This window comes from Ylistrum balloti, unplaced genomic scaffold (assembly GCF_031769215.1).
Source record: "Ylistrum balloti isolate Yb309-2 unplaced genomic scaffold, AGI_CSIRO_Ybal_v1 Utg370432, whole genome shotgun sequence".
In the NCBI taxonomy this organism is placed as follows: domain Eukaryota; kingdom Metazoa; phylum Mollusca; class Bivalvia; order Pectinida; family Pectinidae; genus Ylistrum; species Ylistrum balloti.
The window spans coordinates 122,157-148,022 of NW_026782290.1; the positions used below are offsets into that span (position 1 = coordinate 122,157).

The window sequence follows — 25,866 nt, forward strand, 5'->3', positions numbered from 1 at the left end:
TTTCTACAATGTGTTACACTTTATCATTCAATAAAGTTCTTTATGGGTTCATGTCACGATCATATTCATACAAAACCACGTTAAGATTTGATTTTTTCAATTAACAAAGATTACTTTTTTTGGAATAGGGTTTTCGTTAAAATAGTACAATTGGATTCATTATTGATTTTTCCACTGTCTTGTCATTTGCCTGTCTTTTAACATGTCCACCTTATCAGTATGATATTCAATTCCATTGAAACCAGTGCCATTTTTCTTTATACTACGTGTGTGTAAAAGTTACAAAAACAAAAAACAAAAAAAAAAAAAAAAAAAAAAAAAAAACAGATCGCACGATCTAAATGAACTTATTTTGAAGAACTCATTGTATGAACGATAATGTTGGTTGTTGGTAATGATGCATGTCCAACTTTTATGCATATTTTTCAAACATTGCACAGTTGTGATGAAGTAATGCTCATAAATTATCACATGCAATTTTGAAAAAAATAATGGCGATATTTTTATGGCATTTTGCCACACTTATATCATTATCAAAGTAGGGCATGTGTTACTGTTTTGTTTGATTTTAAGGTGATTTTTTGCTTACACTTCAAACAGTGCATTAGATCATACATTGGAACGACAATGTTTAGGTCAAAGTTTACTTACTCAGTGTTCATCGTTATTTGAGGATATTGACAAACGTCTGTTGAACACAACTCGCGTGTTTCTGTTTATGTATGCACGGTCTTGTTAAGTACATTTCATATTGTGTTAAACACACAACAACTTCGTAATGACTCTGCTGATGTTATGTTCTACGTTGTATATGATCTTACTCTTTACTGATCTGTTATTGTAGATATCTGTTTAAAGGACATTATTACCTCAGTTAACAAAATTAATGGGATTTTTAAAAGTCCATATCTTGTATTTTTACCAATGCCATAACTGAAGTTGTTGATAATATTGTACAATGCAAAAAGAAACTATAACTGAATATTGCACAGAGCTACGATGAAATGAATTGTCATTACCGCCAATATTTCGTAATTTTACAATTCAAATGATAATAATAATAGATTATGATGACCAATTTCTGAATCCCTTCGACACTCAAATTATAAGGCGATCTGTTGTTTCATATAATTTATGAATCTTAAATGATTTGATATGAAAATGTATCCAGTTTGGTATTGTGCGATGTGTTAGGCAGCCTTTCAGCGTTAACGTGACACATAGAACATTAAGGCAGATACAACGGGACAGAGAGCTGAAGACAGCAACTATAATATAGATAGAGTTCTTCTTTGCTCGTCTCTATTCATACCCTCTCTGTCTTGAGTTTCCAGAATGTTGTGTATTACGCTGTTCTCTTACGGCCATCTGCACGATATCTGATGGTAACGACACGGCATTGTTGAACGTCACACAAAGCTTGGTGTCATTGTCAAACGGTATATAGATAGGTCTGATCTGGGTGTAGGGAGCTCCACGCTTCATCGACACTGCACCAGTCACCTGAATATTGAGGACTACCTGTTCTACAATTCTATTTATTATAATATTGCATACCTCTCAGAGAATAACGTTTCGTTGGAAACTCAATATGGTGCCAGTGGGATTACGTATTCCAAAACGGATTAATGAGTGATTTAATAGAAATGTACAATGGATTAATCAGTGATATGTGCCAACTATGAATATATGTGCCTCAGTACATTGTATGTTAATATGATTGAGAAAGGTAATACTGCTTTACAATAGATTATTATTCACATTTTAATCTAATTTAACTTTGAGTGAAATTCATTAAATCTCTTTATTTTACTTACTAACTCAATATATTGATCATTGGTGATGTCGAACGTTGAACGAAATACTACTTGGATCTGAGTCAATCACCAATAAGACTATCTTTATGTATCGTATCACAGTTCAATAATATAGACAGTCAAATACATGTACGTTGGTTTTGATTGTCAGGTGTTTTAGTAATCTGGACAAGATATGCTGAACTAACAGGACAGTTGTATTCCCTAACAATTCATTCGTTAACCACCGTGTCCTTATTTTTTACTATTGTCTCACATATTGTCATATACATCTCTTCCGTAGTACATCACTTGATAGTGTTCATGATTTTATCCTCGTTTTGGGGATCCCTGTCTTATTAATCGTTGCTGTGATATAATTATTTGATGTTTGATTAACATTTGAGTAGAGTTTATATATATATATATATATATAGAGAGAGAGAGAGAGAGAGAGCTATTTTGAATACCGTAATAATTCATTGGAATCGATATACATGTACGTAAATAAGAAAATCAGGAACACAGTGAAGACTGTGGCATCTTAACTTATTTAAACTATCGCGTGTCATTTCACATCACTTTTGATTATTACATCAATAAATAATGTAATCTCTCTGGCAGTAAAGTCAGCCACCACATTAAAAACTCTATAGATTTTCCTCAAATAGGAGTAAGTTTTTCACACTGCATAAGGAAAATCGATGTAAAATAGACAATAATTATTGTTTAATTCCCTATGTAAGCGTCGACTAAGACATGTCTAAACAGCTGTAGACCGAGTTTACATACATTCTGTACAAACTCAATAAATAATTATAGGAATATTTCTGAGATAATTAAATATAAGCAACATAGTTTGATAAAAAAAATCAAATGCTTTAGGAGACTTATATTCATTCTAGCGTGAAGGCATGGATGCAATTAAGCAAGAAGACAAAATATTGTAGGACACTTTGTTTATATGTTTTTTTCAGTACCAACATTTAGCATGAGAGAGAAGTGTTATCTGGATAAGCACGAGGATGGATCGGATTCGGTCAAGGCTGCCTCCATAGGGTCTTCCGGTGTTTCCCTCATTCCATCTCTGGCTCCGAGTTCCGTGTCGTCACTCATTTCATCTCTGTCTCCGAGTAAGACTTTGGATAAAGAGAACCGACAACTGCGTTTGCAGAGAACCAATACCAATGATTTCAACGCTATGCGTATGGCCAACCTCGTCCGAGAGAGAAACATTGATAGTCAGGCGTACTACAAACGTGTGTCCTTCCTGCCTCTTAAAATCAGGTAAGAAGATTTTGGCTGATACACTTTTTGTAACTTATAATCAATATATTATATTGTTTTGTATAGAAAATGAGTTAAGGGGGGAAGTATGCATGTATTCTGGAGGCAAATGATAAGGAACACCATTTCCGCGAACTGTGAAAAGAAACATAATAGTATAGCATAAACATGAACATCATGATAATGGAACCAAAAATATCTAAGGTATGGTTCCTTTGTTACCTGATTACGTAGGGAAATGTCACACTTAGGGGCAGATTGATACGTATAGTTCACAGTGAATTTAAAAAGAAAAATGCATGACGACCTCAATAAACTGCAAAATGAAAACGGAAAAGAAAGTATCGAGATATACAGGTTCTAAGGCGTGGAATTGGATAATGTTGCATATTTCTTCGTTTAGACAGAAGTTTGGGTTTTATTAAAAGTTACATTCAGCTTATCAAACGCAATCGTTCAACATATCAGAAAATTGTTTATATTCCATTGTTGCAAAATAGTTGACAAGGTACGCATCAATATTTAATTTATGGTATATCACTCCCAATATAAAAAAAAACACCGTCATACCAAAAATATGCCCTATATCTATATATAGAAATAGGATAGTGGTTGTTTTAAACCATACTTATAAACATAAGTAACTATGGGACTTCAGCGAGAGCCAGAGTCTGTTTCAACAACTACCTTAAATCTCGATTTTCTTCTCCTGTTTCACCTGATTTGGATCTAGTGGAAGTTCTCACCAAATTCACTTTATTGTACAACGATTCTTGTCAAAGTTTAGCAGTTTATCACCAAATCAAATTAAATAAAACTCTGAGGAATGCTAATAGATTAATCCTTATTTAACCACTACTATTGTTCATTGAAATTAGTTTTTAATGAAGGTTGAATTATTCGTCAAGTGTATTTTAATAAACAATGCCGAGTGTATCTGACAGAAAATCCTAGTTTTTTATGAAGTACTTTGATTTATAGATTGATATACAAGAGTTACCTCCCGTCTTTCACGTCTGAAAAGTGAACAAAAAACGATATTTCTGACATACTGTGGATATTTGAATCAGGATTAGCTAAAAGTAGTCCTTCAATGAAACACTCTCAGAACGAAAATTGTGTAGGGAAAAAAGGAAATATAGATGTCATTAGTTTTTCAATAAAAGGAGAAGATAGATACGGATTTTTGCAATGTGTTTTACATATAAGTAACAGACAATAAGAAAAACCCAGGATTTTGCACAAAGACCTACAATAGGCGGATATGAAGAAGGTGAAACAGAAACTCTCTTGTCTCTTGTGTCATGTATATAAGTACGGAATGAAATAACGCTTACATTAGGAAGCATTCTTAATAGGTATATTGTAGATATTAATGCTGAAAAGATTTAGTTTGATTTCGTATTTTCCTTGTCCTCGTCTCCTTAACATCCAGATATCATGCTCTCTTAATTTTGTAATAAAGATGAAAAATTGTTATCCATTGACGGTTAAAAGAAAACCTTAACTCTGTGAAAGCTAATGATATTTAGACATGTTCGATGGGCCATTAAGTTATTGTTTACCATTTCTAGCTTGATTTATTTTTGTTACGATTTGCACTCGTTTTATAGTTTAAAAATGTTGAAGATTGACATAAGTAACAGGTTGTCAGCAATTTTAGTTACCTTTACAATGGTCAGAATGTAGTGATTGCTTTCAATGTAAAACAAAAGTGAACACTCCTCAATCATTTACCATGAAGTTTAACTAATTGTATTTGTTTCTGAACCACATACATTTACTTATTCTGCTTAGGCCATTTTTTATCATATGATTTATAAAAGTAAGTAAATATTTAATGCATTAGTTATTTCATTTGCTTACTTTTTATTTATTTATCTTTCATCTTTAGTTTTTTCATGTCGGTGTTTTTTAATTCAAAATCTTTGAATTCCATTATGTGTAAATAATTTATACAAAATCTGAAACTTACAATCATGTTAATTATTAAAGTGTTTGTTCACTTACCCCACTTCATAAAACATTACAATAGTTTGCCCGGCGATAAAGGGGTCTTTGTATCGTTCTTGACACTTCTCTACCATTACTGTCACTGTTCTTATCATGTAAAAAGGTTGGATCGAAAGTATTAAGATAAATTATATTATTTCTCACGGCATTGTACTTTCTGATTGTCTATCAACAAAAGATTTTAAATACATAAGTGCTATTTGTATAAGCAATTCAATTCACTCTCACAATGGACGTCTTTCATTTTAAACTTTTTCCATATCGTTCAATACTATTATGATCTTTTACACAGTTATTGCTTGTTAATGTGGAGGTCGTGTACTATTATGAGATACGCTACCCTATAATCATATAAATATTACAGGACAGAACAGATATAATTTTCGATATTAAACGAAGGCCACCTAGATTGCTGTCACAATGCTAATCAAACTCCAAGCACTCAAAAACTATTATTTAACACATCGCCTAAACATTGCAAAAAGGTATGACCCGTATTTAACGTCCATTATATGCATATTGATTCATTAAAACTTGGATTGAAATTTAATTATCTGTTTTTATCTTCCTATGATAAAATGTAAAAAAAAAATAATCAAACTGAAAAATAACAAATACGAAAATATGACACCTTTGGTCGACTCATTGTATATCATTGATTAGGGACTATTGAATTCGCCTCGTTGAATCATAGGGTTGTATCAAAGGTTGGTAGGCCGAGTTCCTTATCGTTTGATTTAGTTTGATGCCTTGTTAATTGCGCTGAAAGCAGTCCTGTTCTTCCGACCTATCTTAATAAATCGTGAGACTTGACACAGTGTCTCTACACGGCTAAAATAACTGTGAAAATCGCCACTAATCTAACAATAGGTAAGCCTATTCATAATGTGAATTCACCCGATCTGATAAACACGGTCTTGTTATTCAACGTCAAAAGAAACAAGGGATTTAAAGCTGTCTAATCTCAAGCCTAGGTATACTACACTGCTACACTCCAGGTATCGGACAATCTCGCCCTCTAGTGACCATGCCACCCGAAAGTGTAATTATATCTCGGTTGTTATATAGTGGACAAAATGGAGAGTTTAGTATCTCACATAAAATTTGTGATATATCTATCGATTCTGAATGAAAAAAGTGAACATTACAAATGACTTATTCTCGGATTTACAGGTAAGTATTTTGACATAAACGTTTTACTTATTAAACGTATTACTTACGAATATCAACTACTTTTAATGTCTCATATGAATTATACCTTTCTGATAATTTATTGAAAATGGGTTAGGTTTTCGTAAAAAAAAACCAATGAAGTAATTCAGAAGGGCTGATGCGACATAGATATGGCTTATAATTGATACCTTGTCTGTAAAACTATTTTCAACTATACGTAATTATTAAGAAATACGGAATTATGATTTCATGAACCGTCCACTATGACATCAAAAATAAGTTGGTATGGTTATGAAGGACATTTTGATGTAGATAAATGTACGCGACGTCTACAGGTACTTAACTCGAAAACTATTTGCATTTTATGTTGGGAGTCTCGTCACTGTAACGACTGATCCGCATACTTATTGATATTTTAAAGTTTTATTTACCTTCCGTTGTTGTTGTGATGGTGTGTGTTTATAATATGTACTATTAGGATAGAAATATTATGACAGAGAAAATTAAAAAACGGGACGAATATTGTGACAATGACATTTTTTAATGTCCGCTCACACGCAGTTTTTCGGGCGGGTGCTGAAATACACGTTCCTATCATTCATGTTGTCACTGCTTACAATTTAGTAACAGTAAAATTTTGTACCAGTTTCCGACACTGAACATCCGTGTAAAATATATCTGGACATCTGGATCATTTTAATATCTTTATTCGGAGTTTTTCCTTTCTTGATAGTAACCTCCTTTTCTCCCCAGTTTATTTTTGTTGATCAGGTTGATTCGTTATTCCAGGTTTTGTTCTACATATGTCTCTTTCATGTCAACATCTTTAGATAAACACAGCACAGAGTTTTGAGAGAAGCAGGTTGATAAAAAACTAGTGGCATTTTACTGTCTCTGTCGTGATTTCGTAGCAAAAATATTATATTACATTGTGTTGTATGATATGAAGTTGTGTCTTAGTATGCCTGGTCATTCCATTTTATAAATCTGGCTCTCAGAACCCAACACCACGATGTTGGATAGACCAAGATTTACATGGTGGATGTCGTTGATGAAGCAGAAGACGCTTACCCTTCCGGAAAACCTGGTCTTTTGCTCCTTATACTATTTATTTCGCCGTGTGAATTTCCATATTTCATCCTCGTTTCATTTATTTTCAGACCGATTTATCTATATGGACATGTGTTTCTTGATGTTATTACACCAAATTATTGTTTTGTTAGGATTGGAATATCGCTACTCAGAACGCTTCTACTTCAGACTAAACGTGATATATATAATTTTTAGACATGTATATATATTTACATGCCTTTTTATCTATTATAAAAATGGTCATGCAATCATTAGAACAATAGAGTATACTATATATTGTACCAGTTTCAGCCATTCTGTATAGATATGCCAGACAGACATACTTATATATCTAAGTGATTGGAATGCGAACACGTACAGACCGACGTAGCCGGCCCACACTACCACATAAACTTAGATAACAATAACAGAACCTAGCCTGTCTCTAAATAGATCACATATTAATGATAAATGACAATTCAACAATGACTGGGTATTGTATGAACAAGTTTTTATATATGAACCCGGTGACACGCGACTAAAACTACTTATTTGTCATGACTGGGTGACGATAGCTGGTTAATTCGTACTTTGATGAATGGCTGGGGTATTAATTGATCAAATGCTTGATTGAATTATTGTAGTCACCTTGTCCAGTTCATCGACAAGTTAACTAGAATCAAATACCAAATTTTCAGTACTATAATTATGTCTTCGGTAGACACAGCATGTTACAATATTGATTAAACAGTTTCGATATTTTAGGTAAAAAACAATAAAATTTGGATTTTAGAGATTTATGATGTTGTTATGTTGTTGAGCTGGTGCGGTAAATAGTATAAGTGCGACCGTGCCATCATCATTATCAAATTAGTTTTTCCTCAGCATACGTGCGGAAGTGCGACTAAATTATCTAATATAAATCACCAGTGGTTCTTTAACTCGTCTTAGCTAGTCTGGAATCAAATGGTTTGATATTTAGGCAGTATCTAAAGCAACACTTGCGACAATTTTTATCAGTTAACATTTTCATACCAAATAGATTACCACCAACTAGCTAAATTTTACCTCAGTCTTCCCTCTGAGATATTTCCTGTCAAAAACAATATTTAGCTGATTTTGAAACAGTGGCATGGAAATATGTTTTATCGAAATGGGTCAATCTTTCAAAGTTCTAGATGGCACATTAAGGTGTGTATTTTTACTAAGAGGAATGTCATCTTTAGATTAATTGTGTAAAACGAAAGGTAGCCCTAAAGTTCTAAATAGTCTATAATCCGATTTCTTAAACTTAAGTGTTGATATAGATGGTTTATACAATGAACTGAGCTCACCTTTAAACATGTTTGCAATCACAGAAAGACGGATATTTTAAGTATAACTAAACACTGAAAATTTTGTAAATTCATATTTTTGATTAATAACTACAGAATGACTACGGGTACCAACGTAGAAAACAAAAGATATGTTTTTTCTCGAAATCTGGAAATTGTACGAGTATCATTGTGTACAGAATTTCAAGAAGGTTAAGTAACAGATATATTACAGCGCGAATATTTCCTTGACTTAATATAAAGTTAAATGTGGCTGGTAGTTTCCTAGTTCTGTACCTGGTTCACATTCTGGACATAAGTTTGCGTATTTGGATTTGCATGGCGAATAACGTCGGTGAAGCAGTGGATGCTTACCTAAATGGAACACATGGTCTTTTTGTCGTTTTACTTCAAGGGTCTTCATGTATATTTCATTGCTTTCGAAATTGAAATATGGTTTTGTTGAAATGTCGTTATTTTCTTGTTATTCTCTCTTTGAACGTTATTCGGTAAACTGTAATTCAATTGTACTGATTATTAGATCGTAAAATAAAGTTACATCGAGATAATTCTCCTCAGTATTATTATAAGGCATTTACCTGTCAGTCTACATTGATTTTAGCATTGAGTTAATGGGTAGGACAATATTTTCAAATTGTTTGCACCATAGGTAGTCACCTAATCTGTCATCGATTTCTCTGTTACGACCAGATTGGCAGACCATTTATACCCTTTGAATGTCTTCTAGTCACGTTCAGGTAAAGTTTATCCATGAACGAGATTATACGAGATTAAGCGTTAATCTCATTCCTTCAACAAAATCTCTTAAATTTTATTCCTTAGAATAAGTAGACAAACGTTTCAACGTATAAAGAATGTTTCTTATACTTTCTGACAGCAATAAATCATATATCAAAATATAATAATGTTTTTTTATGAGCTACCTAAACATATTTGATATCAAATAACTGAAACATCAGAAGAAACTTTAATGTCTATTAAGAATAGCATGGATTTCAAAAATGAATTTCGCAAATATATGTACAATGGAATTGATTAGATATGGACACAAATTAATCATTAAAATATTATGCTTGAAAAGAGAGATGACGAGTAGAACACTTACCGCTTGAAGGAAACCTGTTTCTATAAGTGTTATGTGGAAACATAAAACATGTTTTATGATTCTAGTATTAATGCAAAGGTCAAGTTCTTGTAGTGGATTCTGAAGTTACCCGGGAACTTGAAAGTAGGATGTTACATAGGCAAATTTCGCTGAAAGGGTCGATAGATTTATAACGTATTTGAACTATTGTCACATTTTTGTATTGTATGTGTAGGAGCACTTTATATTTTCAAGCGCTGAAATAGTCTTAATAATTTATTAATTATTAGTTGTTAATAAATCCAATTTTTTGAAGTGATCAGTGATTCCATTAAGGGTTGCTTTCTATAGTTGATTAGTGAGAATCTGATCTTCCTTGAGCTATTCATTCAAACAAATGTATTCGAAAAATATCTTTTCACTTCATACATAAATGTAACTTTGAAATAGCAATAAATCAAATAAATAACAATCTTTAAGAGCTAATCTAGTAAAGTTCAATACATTTTTATAGCCCTTATTTTTTCAAGACCAAATTTCATAGCTCGTGTTAAACATTTAGTCATGCTTACTTCTATCTATCTCAGCACCAACCCTCATCCAGCAATCTCACAGTTACAATTAGACAAATATTACATGATGATGACAATTCTAATAACCGATTATGGATGTTGAACGATGTCAACATCTTTGATGGCTTTTTGTCCTGTTTTTGGACATTTTAAGTGTAGACAAAGATATTAACATCATCTACAACAACGCCAAAAGCGTCATAAACATCATCATAAGGACGCTCATAAAAATGTTTGTTCCATAAAAATATTTAGTTCGCGTACCAATATTATATTAATTTGGCTCCAATGAAAATTGAATATCAAACTTAAGGGTGTAAACAATTAAATATTTGTTTATTAGGAAGATAAAACATCTCATCCATGGTCAAAGAGAGTATAAAAGTATGTAAATACAAGGTAATATAGGATACTTTTAGGAGTTTGTTTGGCCTAAACGTCCTTAAAATCATTTTGTAAGGCTTCCTTAAAGTTTAAGTTCCTGTAATATGTATCAGAGTTAGCTATAGCGACAAATGCCGATATGAACGGTGGTCCTTTGTGGCTGCCCTATTGTCCACGTCTGGTTCAGTAGATTGGTGTCTATTGAAGTACCTCAGTTGGTCAATATCATCACAGTCTGACTAGTAGGTACGTCTGTAAAGAATGATTAATAACGCAAATAGCATGTAGGAAATTAAGAATTGGGATCATTTAAATGTCTTCATTATGACAGTCGTGAAACTGATAGAACACAAGAAGTGTTTGTTTACCTCAGTGTGTTGTACGACTGAGGTTTAAGAATACGTAAACGGTTCTATATACAGTCGGGAAGTAGACTTCCCATTGGCCAGATGGCGATTTATTGGAGATAGATATCAGCAGTAGTCAAATGAATGATAAAGTGAACTAATTCAATTGTCGTAGTATAACAGGTATAACATGTAGGTATATAAGGCGAGATGTTTCATTGCCACAGATGAATAGCTATTAATAGATTGTGCGTGTGGACAAGCATATGGATTACAGGATATACTTATGATAGAGGAATACAAAAAATTCGTACAGATCACCTAGGGTAAAACATCGCCACTATTATGACTTGGTCTGTTGGTCGAGCTTGGATGGGAGGACGTTTTCCGTAAGTATATAAAACAATTTTCTGTTATTTTCCTCCAGTCAACATTGGACGTTCCTACGAAATCATGAAAAACTTTAACGTTTTTTAAAAACAATTCTACATTTTGTGACTAGTGTGCTGTCCCACCACGTTTTAAACATTTTATTCTGCCATGTTTGATTTCCTCAACTGCCTCCTAGGTTTCAACAATTCGGACATTTAGCATCATTGAAAAGTGATGGAAGAATGAAACAGGTATACAGTGCAAGACAATTCATTATTTGTTTTTACTGTTCTAATGAATTCAAAAGGATCATACAGCTGTTTCGTCCTTATAGGTCTCGTCACGGAGCACGGAGGGAACTGAGGAAAACCCAAAGTGAACGAAAGAATAGTCAAAATGTAGATAGAGTGGCGCACTAGAATGAAATATATTTCGTAATTTTTATATATCTTATTATTTTAGAGCAACCAAAAGTATATGTGTAAATTCTGAACCGTGTCACTATACAAATTATTTAAAACGTGGCATGCAGTTTATAGCAAACCTCGGGTATTAAAAGTTCACCAGCAGTGTCTTCCAACGGCAATCTTAAACTTACTAAACAGTGTATGTGTTTGTATGCCGTAATCTCAACAGGATTTGAATAATTCAAGCCAGTTACAGTCAGACAGGACATTCGTTCCGACGTAGCAAAAGCAAGTGATCAAAAACATTAATAATGGAATATTAATGGAAATGTTGAACTGAGTTTTGAGTAAGCTTTTGTTTTGTTGCTTAAATTAGCTGTAAGTTTGTATCATGTGTGTATTGGTCATTTTCGTGTTTTGATTTTAATTTTCATGAACTGGAAAGCAACATTACTACATCCCCCACATATGGTGTTTTCATATCGTAGTTGATTCGATATTTAAGGGCCTGTTCCCAGTATCACGATTTCGTCAACTGACAGACAAAACAGGGTTTGTTTCAAAGAATGCAGGTTATGAAAATTATATGGATGCAGCGACCTCATTGAGAATTATTCTCTTTCTTCTTGCGAAATGAAGCTGTGCTTGTTTGATGCTGGTTAGTTTGAATCTTGATTTCGTTGCTGTGTCCCTTGTCCGCATTCGAGAACGTGACATTACTTCCCTGGATTGACAAAAGTTTACATGACGGATGTCATCGATGGAGGACACTTACCCATTACTGATTATCTTTGTGCTGTCTCAGGAGCCTCCGTGAACATTTTCTTTTGTTCATATTTTTCCTAGATTTATGAATTTGAGTTTGGATTATGATTTTGTTTACAAGTTAGTATTTCGTGTTGTTTCTGAAGCACTTATGTTTTTTTTTTTTTTCTAAAAGTCACGCGACATCGATTGTCAAAAACGACAATGGTAAATATCGATAACTAAAAATAAATGTTAAGTATAGGAATAGTATCGTTATTGCCTTCGAGATCGCCCCTTTTACATAGGCGACAACGAATTGTTGTATATCTCTATTGTTTTCCTGGATACAAGTCTTGTGCAAATTATCAATCGATTTCTATCAACCCTTGTAGAGTTACTTACTGGTCATATTTTCTTGTAACCCTTACCAACCACGTTGTTTCTGTCTGATTTTTATTGTGGATAGACAGGTAAGCCTGGTAAAATCCGTATATGTAGTACAAATGCAGTTGTTTCAGACAAGACGATGTTTGCCTTGACTTTGCATTGTTTTATGTAAAATGGTATCACGACATTCGTTTCTCATGCCAGGAACGTGTTATCGGAAACCCTCTTCAAGCAAATTTCATACGAAGTGCATTTATTCATCAGAGGGGATACAAATGTAGATGAATTCGTTATTTATAACTTAATTTTGATAAGGTGCTTTTCACTTGCATGTCTGTTGTAGACACTGCTGGTAGATTATTAGTCCCCGAGGTTTGCCGTAACCTGCATGTCACGTTTTACTTCATTCGAATAGTGGCACGGTTCAGAGTATACATACTTGTCTTCTCATAAAATTATCGAATATGTGAAATTTATGACTGTACTTATATTGGGGCTTATGCACCTCCCCATCTAAATTTGAACATTTTTTCGGTCACATTCGATTTCTCTTAGTCACATACATGGTTTAAAATTTAGGCCCTTAGCATCACTAACTAATCCTAGAAAGACGAAACATAATGCAGATTAGTTCATAGTTTGGCTCTACTGTAGCTTATCTAAATTTGTATTGAAAGGTGTTATTCACTTGTGTGTCTTTAGTACTATTCTTAAGAAAACGTCGGTATGGTCTTTTGACATGTTAATGTTTTACTTGTACTGTTGTGTTGTCGTGTAATAGTTTTATATTAAATGGTATTCGGCGCATTCGAATACAGAAAATTAGAACGTAAGTTAATTTAGCCTTATGTTATCACCATATTTGTGTAATAATGAAGACAACTGAGAATATAAACAAATCCAACAAAACTAATTTTTGTTAGATTGAATATACTCACAGAACGATTCGATATTTACATCAACCAATATATTGGTTTATAACTAACTATCGAGAAAAGATATTACTGACCATTCCAATCGATACTGACCAATTAAATGGATATCTGAAAGCCATTGGTTACTTCCAGCCACTCTCACTAGCAGTACGCTATAATTATAAGTGTCGCGTATTTCAATAACTGATAAATGTAAATCACCTTTATGTGAACCTAGATTAAGTACATACACTACACCAGCATGTTGGCAGGCACTTACGGCCGCTAGAGGGGGTAATTGTCGACGATCCGTGAGTAATAGAGGAAATTGATAATCTCATGCGTAACATTATTCCTTTTAGCTACAAAACCTAGATTGTACCTTCAAATTTAATATACGTCAAGAAAAAGAGCACTTTATATTTCAGCTTGTAATGCGCACTCTCGCTTCCTTGACCCGTTAGAAGCGAGATCTAAGATCAATTGCCCAAGCGTTATGTTGACAAAGAAATGTTATTTTATGTTACATTGTACACGTATGTGAAAGGGGATCAAATGTAGTTTGTTTGGCCAATGAAATTCTGTAAAATGACAAATCATTCTGATGATACACACACAAATGCTTTGAATAGACAAAAAAGCCAAAGGTGTTTAAATAGTTGTTTATGAATTTCCCAGGCTCAAAATGTTATGTTAAGAACATCAGATAAATCGGTTTAAAGTTACCAGCACATATTATAAGGCGAATGAGATACATATACTCATTCGATGGACTACACGTGATTAGGAAACGAATAGCATGAGAGACGTTAACTTCAGGTCACAGGTAATGTAATATTTGCTGTTAGAAATGTGTATCACAGGTTAGTACGTCAGCTGTTATAGTTAAACATTTGTTTAGGCTGAAATTGTTTTTATTTTCTTCACCCTCTACATCTTCAGATATTCTGCCCACAGCGAGGCCTAAAAGTTGTATGAAACAGTGTTCTTGTTCTATATTTACTTATACTGTATCTACCAATGTAAATGCTGGTTTTTGTGTATACTTCATATCCTCAATTTCGTTTTACCTTGGACAACGGAATTCAAATGATGAAGTGAATTTCACATATATTTCTTTAATTCGGCTACTTTATACATTGGTTTATATGATCAATATAATTTACATCTATGTTTAGAGACGGTAAGTGGTATACCTGCATATTTTTTTTACATGTTTTCATATATAGCGTTTTAGATATTTCCACATTTGTTATGTCACGTACTTGTATTTAGTTCGTGTTAGATGACACACTTACAATCATTGTGAAATAGGTATTGTAACAAAACAGAAACTTATAGAATTCTCAATGTCGGGTAATAAGAATTGTTACAGAAACTGACACCATGTAGTAATCAACAGAAATAATAAATTTTCATCAGGGACGGATTCGTGGAAGCCGAAGGGCTTTCTGCTCTTGAATCCAACTTTTGTTCGAATCTGCTGTTCAATTAACTAGAGAAAGATAAAGTGATGCATATCGTGTGCTGTGTTTCCTTGCAAAAGCGTGTTTTAGAAAATCTACTTTGCAGCGATATTCCTGATAAAAGCGACACTTTCGTCGTGTGCTATATATGTAAAGAGCTACAGATTATATCAATGTTGTAACTATTCATTGGTGATTGATAAACACTTGAAACAACTCTCGACGGTAACACAGGCTTGAAACTGTATTTGTTATACTTGTAATTACGATATCACGTGACAGTCGTACACGCCGTGATGTCAAGAGCTCGGCAAATATTGAAGTCTGAAGAGAAATGACGTGAAGTGTTATATTATCCCACAGATGAAACGTCACTGCACAAGGGTTATTTGTCTACGGATCTAACAAGTGATCTTCCAGTTCAATTAGATTCAAGTTTATTTGTCTTATTTTTTCTGCAAATACTCCAACAATTACACCACATGTTACAATATGTACTAGAAATAAAACTATTGTTAGAATGTTTCAATCGTGATAGTTCGAGATTAAATAGGTTTGATTTGAGGCACATGACTGTTACATGAAGTGAAAGTCGATACATCGTGAGAGCATATGGTGCATTCAAACCTGTAACCGTGCACTCCACCGACACTTTCTGATGAGAAATCGGCATGTTAGACTTTTACTACTTAATTTAACGGGGGATGGTTAGAAGGCTTAGTTATTTTAAGGTTTACATACGAAAACGAAATGAAAGTTAATGAAATGTCACTTCCTGATAAGAAGCAACCACAGGACACCTGTGTACTTATTACTACTGGTGAAACAGTGTTTTAAAATATTTTACATTTTGTAATCACTTGCGTTCACGTCAGGGTCGTCGTGTTGTTTTCAATTGCTACGCGATGTTGCTATCTTTTTAATCAGACTGATTTCATCCGACATCACAAATGGTACTCTGTAAGTCAGTCTACAATATCTTATTTTTAAGCTAATACCATAGGTTTTGTCATAACAGATAAATTTGAAATGTTAATCAAAATGTAGAGGGTATTCATCATAAGATTGCTTTATTTGGTCAAAACAATGGTAACTGCAATATATTAAGTATAGATATGTCTGTAAATACTTTGCAAGCATTTACCTAAACCGTAACTAGTTTTGTAGCAGGATACTAGAATAAAGTCCCACGCTTTAAGTGCAAGTATATAGTTAATCTTATTTTCATATCCCAATATAACAGACTTGACGTTAAACCTGATTGTTTTCATAGCATACAATTCTACCGCGACATGTAAACACTAAAGTCGATAATGGGTTGAGGACAAGGAGTGGATTGGGTTTGAACAATCAATGGTTTTCTCCAATATCTGTTCTCGTTAATATCTAACGAAAACAGCCTTTATTTAGGCTGTTTATTTTCTAATTTATCTACACGTTGTTGGAAATTGACATAACCACTGACAGATAAGGCATCATTCTTCGGCGTGTGGTTATTCGATTACATTCGATGTTTCTTTTAATTTTAAGTCTGGGTTTGACGTCTTAAAATCGATAAAGATGAAGCTTGAATAATGAACTTTTTTTCTTTTGTGTTTGTTAAGGATTTTTTTAACACAACGACAGTGTTCATTAATTGTTCAGTCACCACAATAAGATGTCATTTAAAATGGCAGCAAGACACTGTCTGATCAATAAAATACTGACATCGGGAAGAAGCGATAGCAGTAGAATAAAAAAGGTTGAAAGCATAAAATAGAGATCAGCACGAGAAATTTGGTCTCTACTTTGTCCTAAAGATTCTACACGAAGAAGCTAACGTTCTGCAGGCAGTCGCTCATTGATAGCCTAGTATACTAAACATGTACACCCAAGGTGTAAACAAACCATTTATATCATGACGCAGCAATTATGGGCTATTTACAAATTACCTTAATTACAAATAGTCATTGATTTCATTCTGTTCGTTTGCGTTATGAAAATCAATTAAATCATTGGAATTTAAGGAGCTAGTATTTTTGCTGAAAACTATTAGCGTGAAATGGTGTTAAATGTCATCACTGCGAGGTGATCAAATTAAACATTTAAATGCATACTCTTGATATAACTTCCAAACATTATTTTTTTTCAATTAGATTAGTTCCATCGCCTTTCCTAAAACGATTTTTCCATACATTATACATTTAAATCAAACTGACTGTGCTCTATACACTTTGCCAGTATTGACTATACTAGGTACTAAAAATCTTAACAATTAATCTTGTGTAAAATGTTGAGGTGTTTTAGCTCATTGTAAATGTCATGTTTTGTGTAATGCGACACGAACGAAAATGAATATAGCATGTAGCATGATTGGTGAACGAGATTGCAGTCTCCCGAACTACGGAATCCCACACCAGCACTCACGAAACATGTCCCTAGAATACGCAAAATTTATATCACAGCTAAACTTTACTTATTGCCTCTGCAATTTCCCATTTCTTTTGTCAAAGTTGTCTACCTGACAGTATTCTGCCTACTCTTGGAATGTTTTCGTTGTCGTAAAAAACTGATTCACATCGATTGTATTGTTAGTATTGAGACTCACTTACATCATTTGAATACATTTGAGGCTAGTCTAAATCTTATCTTATTATCCATCCATTTTGATCATTTTATCTACCATGGTGATGACTTGATGTGCCTGCCGAGTGCGTCTATATGACATTAATGTGATGTTGGGAGGTTAAACTTTCCCCTGATCCTATAGAACCGTATTGTGTTTTTCGACCGATAATGCTATTGTGTAAATCTGACCTGATAGTTGCATAGTAATCTCGTTGAGAAATATTCTATCTCTTTGTGAGATATGAATTAGAAAGTGTCTAGTGCTCGATATTTTGCCTGTTGGTTCCGTTGTTGTATATCATGATCTCATTTGAGAACTTGACATAACTTACTTGAATTGGTCAAAATTTACGTGTCGTCGAAGACTTTAAACATTCCAGAACACCTGGTGTTATTCTCCCAGCACTCTTTCACGAGTTCCCGTTTAAATATTTCTTTTGTTTATATTCTGTTCTAGTTTTATTGAATTTGAGTTTTAATTATGTTGACATGTTGGTATTTCATTCTTGTTGGTTATGTTCAAGGGTCTTGAATCCAAATGGGGATTTTTCTTTACCTCGCTCTGTTACATACTTTAAAACATTTCTAAATTAATTAGGAAGAGTTCACGACTTGACAACTTCCCTTTATCAATTATTTTCACTGAGACTTAATTGTACGGGTTAAAGTATTTATGGGTTGCCGTACATGTAAACAACATATATCTAGATCAGTGACTGAGGCTGTTTTGCTCAGGTGGAATATTTATTAAATATATACACACCCGTGTTACCACTGATAAATAATTAATTCGCTATTTGACTTCCAACCATACCGTTAATTTCTCGAGGTAACTTATGTACTGATATCTGGGGTTTCTGTCCGTCGATAACCTGGAATTAGTCGATTCTTAATCAAACTTTCTTGTTTGTCCAATGTAACGAGTTTTGGATAAAGTCAATACAGGGTTGGGTTCTGTGACAAGTGTTGCCAGTCCTGTGTTGTAGCTTCGTGTTGATTTTATATTATGACCACCACTACCTACGGAGCTACAACATGGTAAGTCTGGCGTTCAGAAGGATTTCTTAATATGAAGACCGTTATATCTAACTCAGAAGTGTTTAGTGAATTTTCCGGGTTAAGTAGACTATATGGTATATTTGGTTTTGGTTAGTACTAAATAAACGCCGAACGTTTTAGAAACATGTTTGAAGTTTTAACAGTGTTAAGGAAAATGAAAAACACAGTATTCAACTTGTCAAACTAAATTTAAGGTGCAAGACAATTTATGACAGTACATTTTGTACCAACGTGTGCCCAGTATGATTACCAGAGGGTATGGAAAACTGTGTTCATGAAAAATGTACATTGGTGTTTGTAAACGTAATTCTGATTGGTTGATTACTCTCGCTATTCCTTAGGGAACGGACGTTTGCTGACTCCAGGTTAGTAAAGTAATTATACTGACTAATATGATAAGTGATACATATATATATATATATATATATATATATATATATATAAAGTGAACGGCGCTGCTTGGTGGTATACGGTTGGTGTTGGTTATCATTGATATAAAGCATACGGGGAGAAAGCTGTTCACTAACTCGTGTGTATACATGTGTCTAGTAAACGTTTTTGATATCAAAGGTATTTTTCATTAGATTTTCATTACGATATTTAAATGAGATGAAAAAATGTCCTGATTTCGTAATTGTGAATTTGCTATATGTATCGTTATTTTAGTCGGCAACGCTGGAGTTTGAAATTTAATGATGTAGTGTCAGTAATCAAAACTGCAGGAGTATAGATAGTTGTACATCAAGGACAGACACCTATAAGGTATACCCTTTGAAAACAACACAGATCTCGCGTCAGTAAACGTTTATGTACATTGTATTTCGTTGTTGAACATAAGTGTCGTTTAATATTCTTTATTTCCTTTTTTCGATTTTGTCTGAGGTACAAGAATGATCTTAGCTTCTAAAGATAGGAATGACAAAAGCCGTTCTAAAACGGCGCCTTGTATGAGAGTGTTTTCAGTTATTGAATTTAGATAATAAGCTATGTAATGTTGTTCACCCATAGTATACTGTGGAGATTTGAAGGTACTTAAACCTCTGAAATTTCAAGGACAGGAAAGATAACCATATTTTGGAGTTTACCATGTTAAATTTGACAAAACTCTGTTTCTATACAGGTGCCTTAATGTATTGCTACTTTGTTCTTTGTACTCATATATTGTACTTATATTTACACCAGAAACAAGACAATTATCCCTTAATATAAAATGTAAATGACATGACGGGCTTGTTATTTGGATACCACGTGGTGTAGTGAATTTACTGTTCAGTGTTTGTGATAATTCCTTGTTTATGTTTGTGTAATCACGTGGTATAGTGAATTTACTGTTCAGTGTTTGTGATAATTCCTTGTTTATGTTTATGTAATCACGTGGTGTAGTGAATTTACTGTTCAGTGTTTGTGATAGTTCCATGTTTATGTTTATGTAATCACGTGGTGTAGTGAATTTACTGTTCAGTGTTTGTGATAGTTCCATGTTTATGTTTATGTAATCACGTGGTGTAGTGAATTTTCTGTTCAGTGTTTGTGATAATTCCTTGTTTATGTTTGTGTAATCACGTGGTGTAGTGAATTTACTGTTCAGTGTTTGTGATAATTCCTTGTTTATGTTTATGTAATCACGTGGTGTAGTGAATTTACTCTGATGTTAGTGATAATTCCTTGTTTATGTTTGTGTAATCACGTGGTATAGTGAATTTACTGTTCAGTGTTTGTGATAGTTCCTTGTTTATGTTTATGTAACCACGTGGTGTAGTGAATTTACTGTTCAGTGTTAGTGATAATTCCTTGTTTATGTTTATGTAATCATGTGGTGTAGTGAATTTACTGTTCAGTGTTTGTGATAATTCCTTGTTTATGTTTATGTAATCACGTGGTATAGTGAATTTACTGTTCAGTGTTAGTGATAATTCCTTGTTTATGTTTATGTAATCACGTGGTGTAGTGAATTTACTGTTCAGTGTTTGTGATAATTCCTTGTTTATGTTTGTGTAATCACGTGGTATAGTGAATTTACTGTTCAGTGTTTGTGATAATTCCTTGTTTATGTTTGTGTAATCACGTGGTGTAGTGAATTTACTGTTCAGTGTTAGTGATAATTCCTTGTTTATGTTTATGTAATCACGTGGTGTAGTGAATTTACTGTTCAGTGTTTGTGATAATTCCTTGTTTATGTTTATGTAATCACGTGGTGTAGTGAATTTACTGTTCAGTGTTTGTGATAATTCCTTGTTTATGTTTATGTAATCACGTGGTATAGTGAATTTACTGTTCAGTGTTAGTGATAATTCCTTGTTTATGTTTATGTAATCACGTGGTGTAGTGAATTTTCTGTTCAGTGTTTGTGATAATTCCTTGTTTATGTTTATGTAATCACGTGGTATAGTGAATTTACTGTTCAGTGTTAGTGATAATTCCTTGTTTATGTTTATGTAATCACGTGGTGTAGTGCATTTACTGTTCAGTGTTTGTGATAATTCCTTGTTTATGTAATCACGTGGTATAGTGAATTTACTGTTCAGTGTTTGTGATAATTCCTTGTTTATGTTTGTGTAATCACGTGGTGTAATGAATTTACTGTTCAGTGTTAGTGATAATTCCTTGTTTATGTTTATGTAATCACGTGGTGTAGTGAATTTACTGTTCAGTGTTTGTGATAATTCCTTGTTTATGTTTATGTAATCACGTGGTATAGTGAATTTACTGTTCGGTGTTAGTGATAATTCCTTGTTTATGTTTATGTAATCGCGTGGTGTAGTGAATTTACTGTTCAGTGTTTGTGATAATTCCTTGTTTATGTTTATGTAATCACGTGGTATAGTGAATTTACTGTTCAGTGTTTGTGATAATTCCTTGTTTATGTTTGTGTAATCACGTGGTGTAGTGAATTTACTGTTCAGTGTTTGTGATAGTTCGTAGGTTATCGTTAATATGGAGCAACTATTGTTTAGTTTTACAAAAGATAAAAAGTTATTGCTTGATGTTAATATATTAATAATAATAGTGTAAGATGACATGAAAATTAATTGGTTTTTGTCGTTTGACCTCTGTCAGGAAAAGTCCTTATCAATTTATCTACTTAAATGACTTTATGAGTAGGAAGCCACTCACGGTGGAACACCGAACACACAAGTTCTGTTTACACAAGAAATGTGTTCTGTCCTATTTTGTAATTAAGTTATTATATATCACACAAACAACATCTTATTAAAGCATTTACAAACATGTAAAATGATGGGGTTTTAAAAACGTTCGAGTGTTGGTATCACCAGTATGTCCTTTTGTAATGTTTGGGTGTGAGCACTCCTAAAGGTTACCTTAAGTACGAGGATGTAGTCTATCATTGTCCTACAGTATAGTAATAGTTGGTTCCGGAGCTGGTAAACAAAGTAATTTTCACTAACCCTAATTACCAGGATATATGTGTTCTAGCTAAGACTGACCAATTTTGTATTCTACCGGGTGCTGTCAGAGATAAATAAACCTCCTTGTGAAGTTGTAATCAAGTGTTAATTTAATTAATCAGGTGTGAACTCTATACTAACCGGGCTCGTGCCGCCAATGGTACCTAGAATGTCCATGGATGTTGATAACATTATGTATCGACCCATGTGTACGCTTGCTTTCACATCGGTCGTGGGTATTATTTTTTTTTATGTTCGTAATGACAAATTGCTATTGTTTATTTTTTAGCAAAATGGTTGTCGCATCTTAACTTATTTTTTCAGTGTTACGTAAAATTAACAATATATCATGCGATCGTGATAATCCATTGTTATACATCGATATTGTGTTGTTCTTGTCAGTGAATGTGTTACAATTAAACCTTTTAAATGTATTTTGTTCGAATGTGACAACCAAATGATATTTAGATTCTCGGGTGCATTTTCGTTGATGAAAATATAATTCTTGAAAAGTGTCATGATTTTTACAGATAAAATCTTATTTGATAATGATTTGTACATCACGTGTCTTTGAAATTATAAACACATAACATTATTGATCAAAAATCGTATGTTCATACCTGACTGCACTGTTGATGTGATTTTTGAAAAATGTATAGTATGAATCAATAGAATTTAAACTTTTTATATAGATTCATAGATCTTCAGTTCAAATGCAAAATAGCCAAAGTTTACGCACTGCTGATGGTTACAGCATCTCATTCAGGAAATTCTCCATTCAGTTCTCAGCCATTGGGAAGTTTGACAGTTCAAAATTCTCTGAAAGTATGTTATTTTAAAAAAATGAGTTTCTATTAATAAGAAAGACCAATATGCCTCAATAGCCTATACGGTTATTTGAGTTACAGTGCTGTCGTTGTTCCTGAAACATGTTATAGAAACAAGTTAACTAAGTAAGATAGCTTGTACTGAATTGTACATGTAACACAAATGTAAAATGTACACAAAATTAAATGTCATCCATTTTAAGAATTCTACCCACGTTTGATCTAAAAGAAATTATGCTTAAAAATAATTTTCACATTTAAACTAGAGTTAATTTCACCTCCTCCCTAGGGGAAAATGTGAGACCCTTCGGTCATAAAAATAACAAATTTTAGTAAAGCACATTAAGACCCTTCTAACCATTAATAGCCTTTGATTCTTCCCTATCTTGATCTTCCGATGACTTTCTTTAAAATTTCAGTCAATTTGGCCCCTTTTGGCCATGCCCATCGGTCATTTGGGGGTCAGCCAGAATCAATATGTACATATCATCAGATATTATCAGGCCGTCATCATATACTGATAATTGTTACCAAGTTTGGAATGTTTACAATGAAAATTAAATATAAACAATGTTTTATTTACCTGTGTAAATTATGGTAAACTTTCCCTTTACCACAGAAGGAAATGTGAGACCCATATGTCATGAAGTTTACAACTTTACTAAATCACTTTAAGATATTTCTATCCATGAAGAGCATTTGGTTTTACCATATCTGGGCGTTAAGATTATTGGTTCCACCAATCACAGGTACCTGCTAGGTGGGGACCATATAGCATATATATGTTGTTCAACTTTGGCCATGAACGGATTCTGCAAAATTTCATTCAAATAAGTTCTGGGATTTTCCAGAAGAAATCGAAAGTGTTAAAAGTTTATGAACGCATGACGCCCGACAAAAGGCGATCGTTATTAGATTTTGTCTCAAGTGATCTCAACAGGTATGGAGGATACTCACAACTAAGCTTGTTCTTAACTCTAATTAGGTTTTCAAAAGGTCAAAACAAAGTTAAGGAAAGTTTGTGAAAAAGAGGCGAGTTCTCTAGTGAAAGAACATCAATATACAGAAGAAATTTTAAAAAATAATAATAAACGTCTTGTGGGCCCCACTCGTTAGTATATCAGTATTGGACTTTGTCTATTTCTGGCAATGTTGTTACTAAGTTGATCTAGAATGCTTTGTTTTACTGACTGTTTCATTTGTGTTGCAGGCAGGTGACTTTTCTTAACGAAGATCTGGGTGGATACTCCGGTAACAGGACCATGATGGGCATGCCCGGACGAGGTAAGACCGGTGTCCATCTGAACACTGATCAGTGGAAAAAGGATATTGACCGTCAGGTTCATTCATGGATGAAGACTAAACCGGTTCATGATAACCAACGTACTTCGCCTCGCCCGGTGTTGTCACCTACCTTTGACGGGTCGCGAAAGAGGCGACAAAAACGTCATCGTTTGCGTGATGCAGAAGAAAACATGGAAACGACCGAGTCAGTGACTGGAGGAAGCGAGTCTTTAGTTTCTGTAAGTACAGACTATACCAAACAGTCTAGTACGGATACAAAGAATTCACAAACGACCATGGTCTCCAAAAGCAACCTAAGTCCCACCAAAGACAAAAATTTCGGTCGATCGTCAGAGGACCTGCTTGAAACTTCTGAAAGACATGGCAAACAAAACGCCTATAATGAAATAGAATATCAAAAACGATATCGTAGGATTTTTGACTTGAAAAAGCACCTTCATTTTGTGAATTCTACTTGTCTCTCAGGACAGAATATCCTAAAGAAAAATCAACGTCTCCCTCCGATGAATGGTAGTACAAAGGAAGAAATGGACCTTATCGCACCCGATCTACTTGCTATCACATCTGTTCAAAAACACAACGAGCCGGAATCCGTTGTCCGATACCCGGCCCCGTCTTTAGTTACGACCACACAGCTAACAACACATATCTCCCCCACAAAAAACTTAGAGGAAAATCAACAGAGTAATGATACTGTAAATAAAAGTGTAAGTGCTAACACACCGGAAACGGCCCAATGGCAGCATACAAACCGGAAACCAGAACTCAATGTGTATGACAAACTGCCAAGAATCACTGGCAAGGGCCAAAAGCGCCCTGGTGCAGAACAGCAACTAACAATGTCCGATTACCGAGTGTTACGGGAAACGGAGATTAGAAATAGGAGGAATAAAAAGCATGGTTCAAATTTTCATCATGAGCGTAAACACAGTGTTATCGAGGAGGCAGACTCAGCGTGCAATACTCACAGAACGAATGACGATAGGGAGACAAGTCTTTTACCAGAAAGGCCAGGGTCTCCAGAACTGGGGACGGGGCGAAACACCAATGGACGTGTCTATCAAGCACAGGAGGAGGAAGATGGCGACGAGGACGATGAAGCATTGGATCAGTACGAACAGACACCGGGTATGAAAATCCGTATACATATAAAATATAAACGTGATCTTGATGACGCGGCAGAGGGCAGTACGGACGCGGAAGATGTAATGAACACTTCTTCACCACATCATCGAGCGGAAGGTCGCATACCGGTCAAACATAGGACGCAAAATAAAAAGAAAAGTGTGAGACAAGTGTCTGAGTGA

General features: G+C 34.0%; 1 protein-coding gene across 1 annotated transcript; it reads left to right on the forward strand.

Moving 5' to 3' along the window:
• The first annotated feature begins 2,787 nt into the window (after positions 1-2,787).
• LOC132554691 (uncharacterized) lies at positions 2,788-25,866 on the forward strand. Its single transcript, XM_060219001.1, has 2 exons — positions 2,788-3,083; positions 24,465-25,866. Exons 1-2 carry the CDS (start codon positions 2,788-2,790, stop codon positions 25,864-25,866), a joined length of 1,698 nt encoding a protein of 565 aa, XP_060074984.1.

Excerpts from the sequence above, each read along its gene's own strand:
- LOC132554691 (XM_060219001.1), top strand. The coding sequence starts at position 2,788 with ATGAGAGAGAAGTGTTATCTGGATAAGCACGAGGATGGATCGGATTCG. Across the intron at positions 3,084-24,464 it reads TTCCTGCCTCTTAAAATCAG|GCAGGTGACTTTTCTTAACG; the intron begins GTAAGAAGATTT and ends TTTGTGTTGCAG.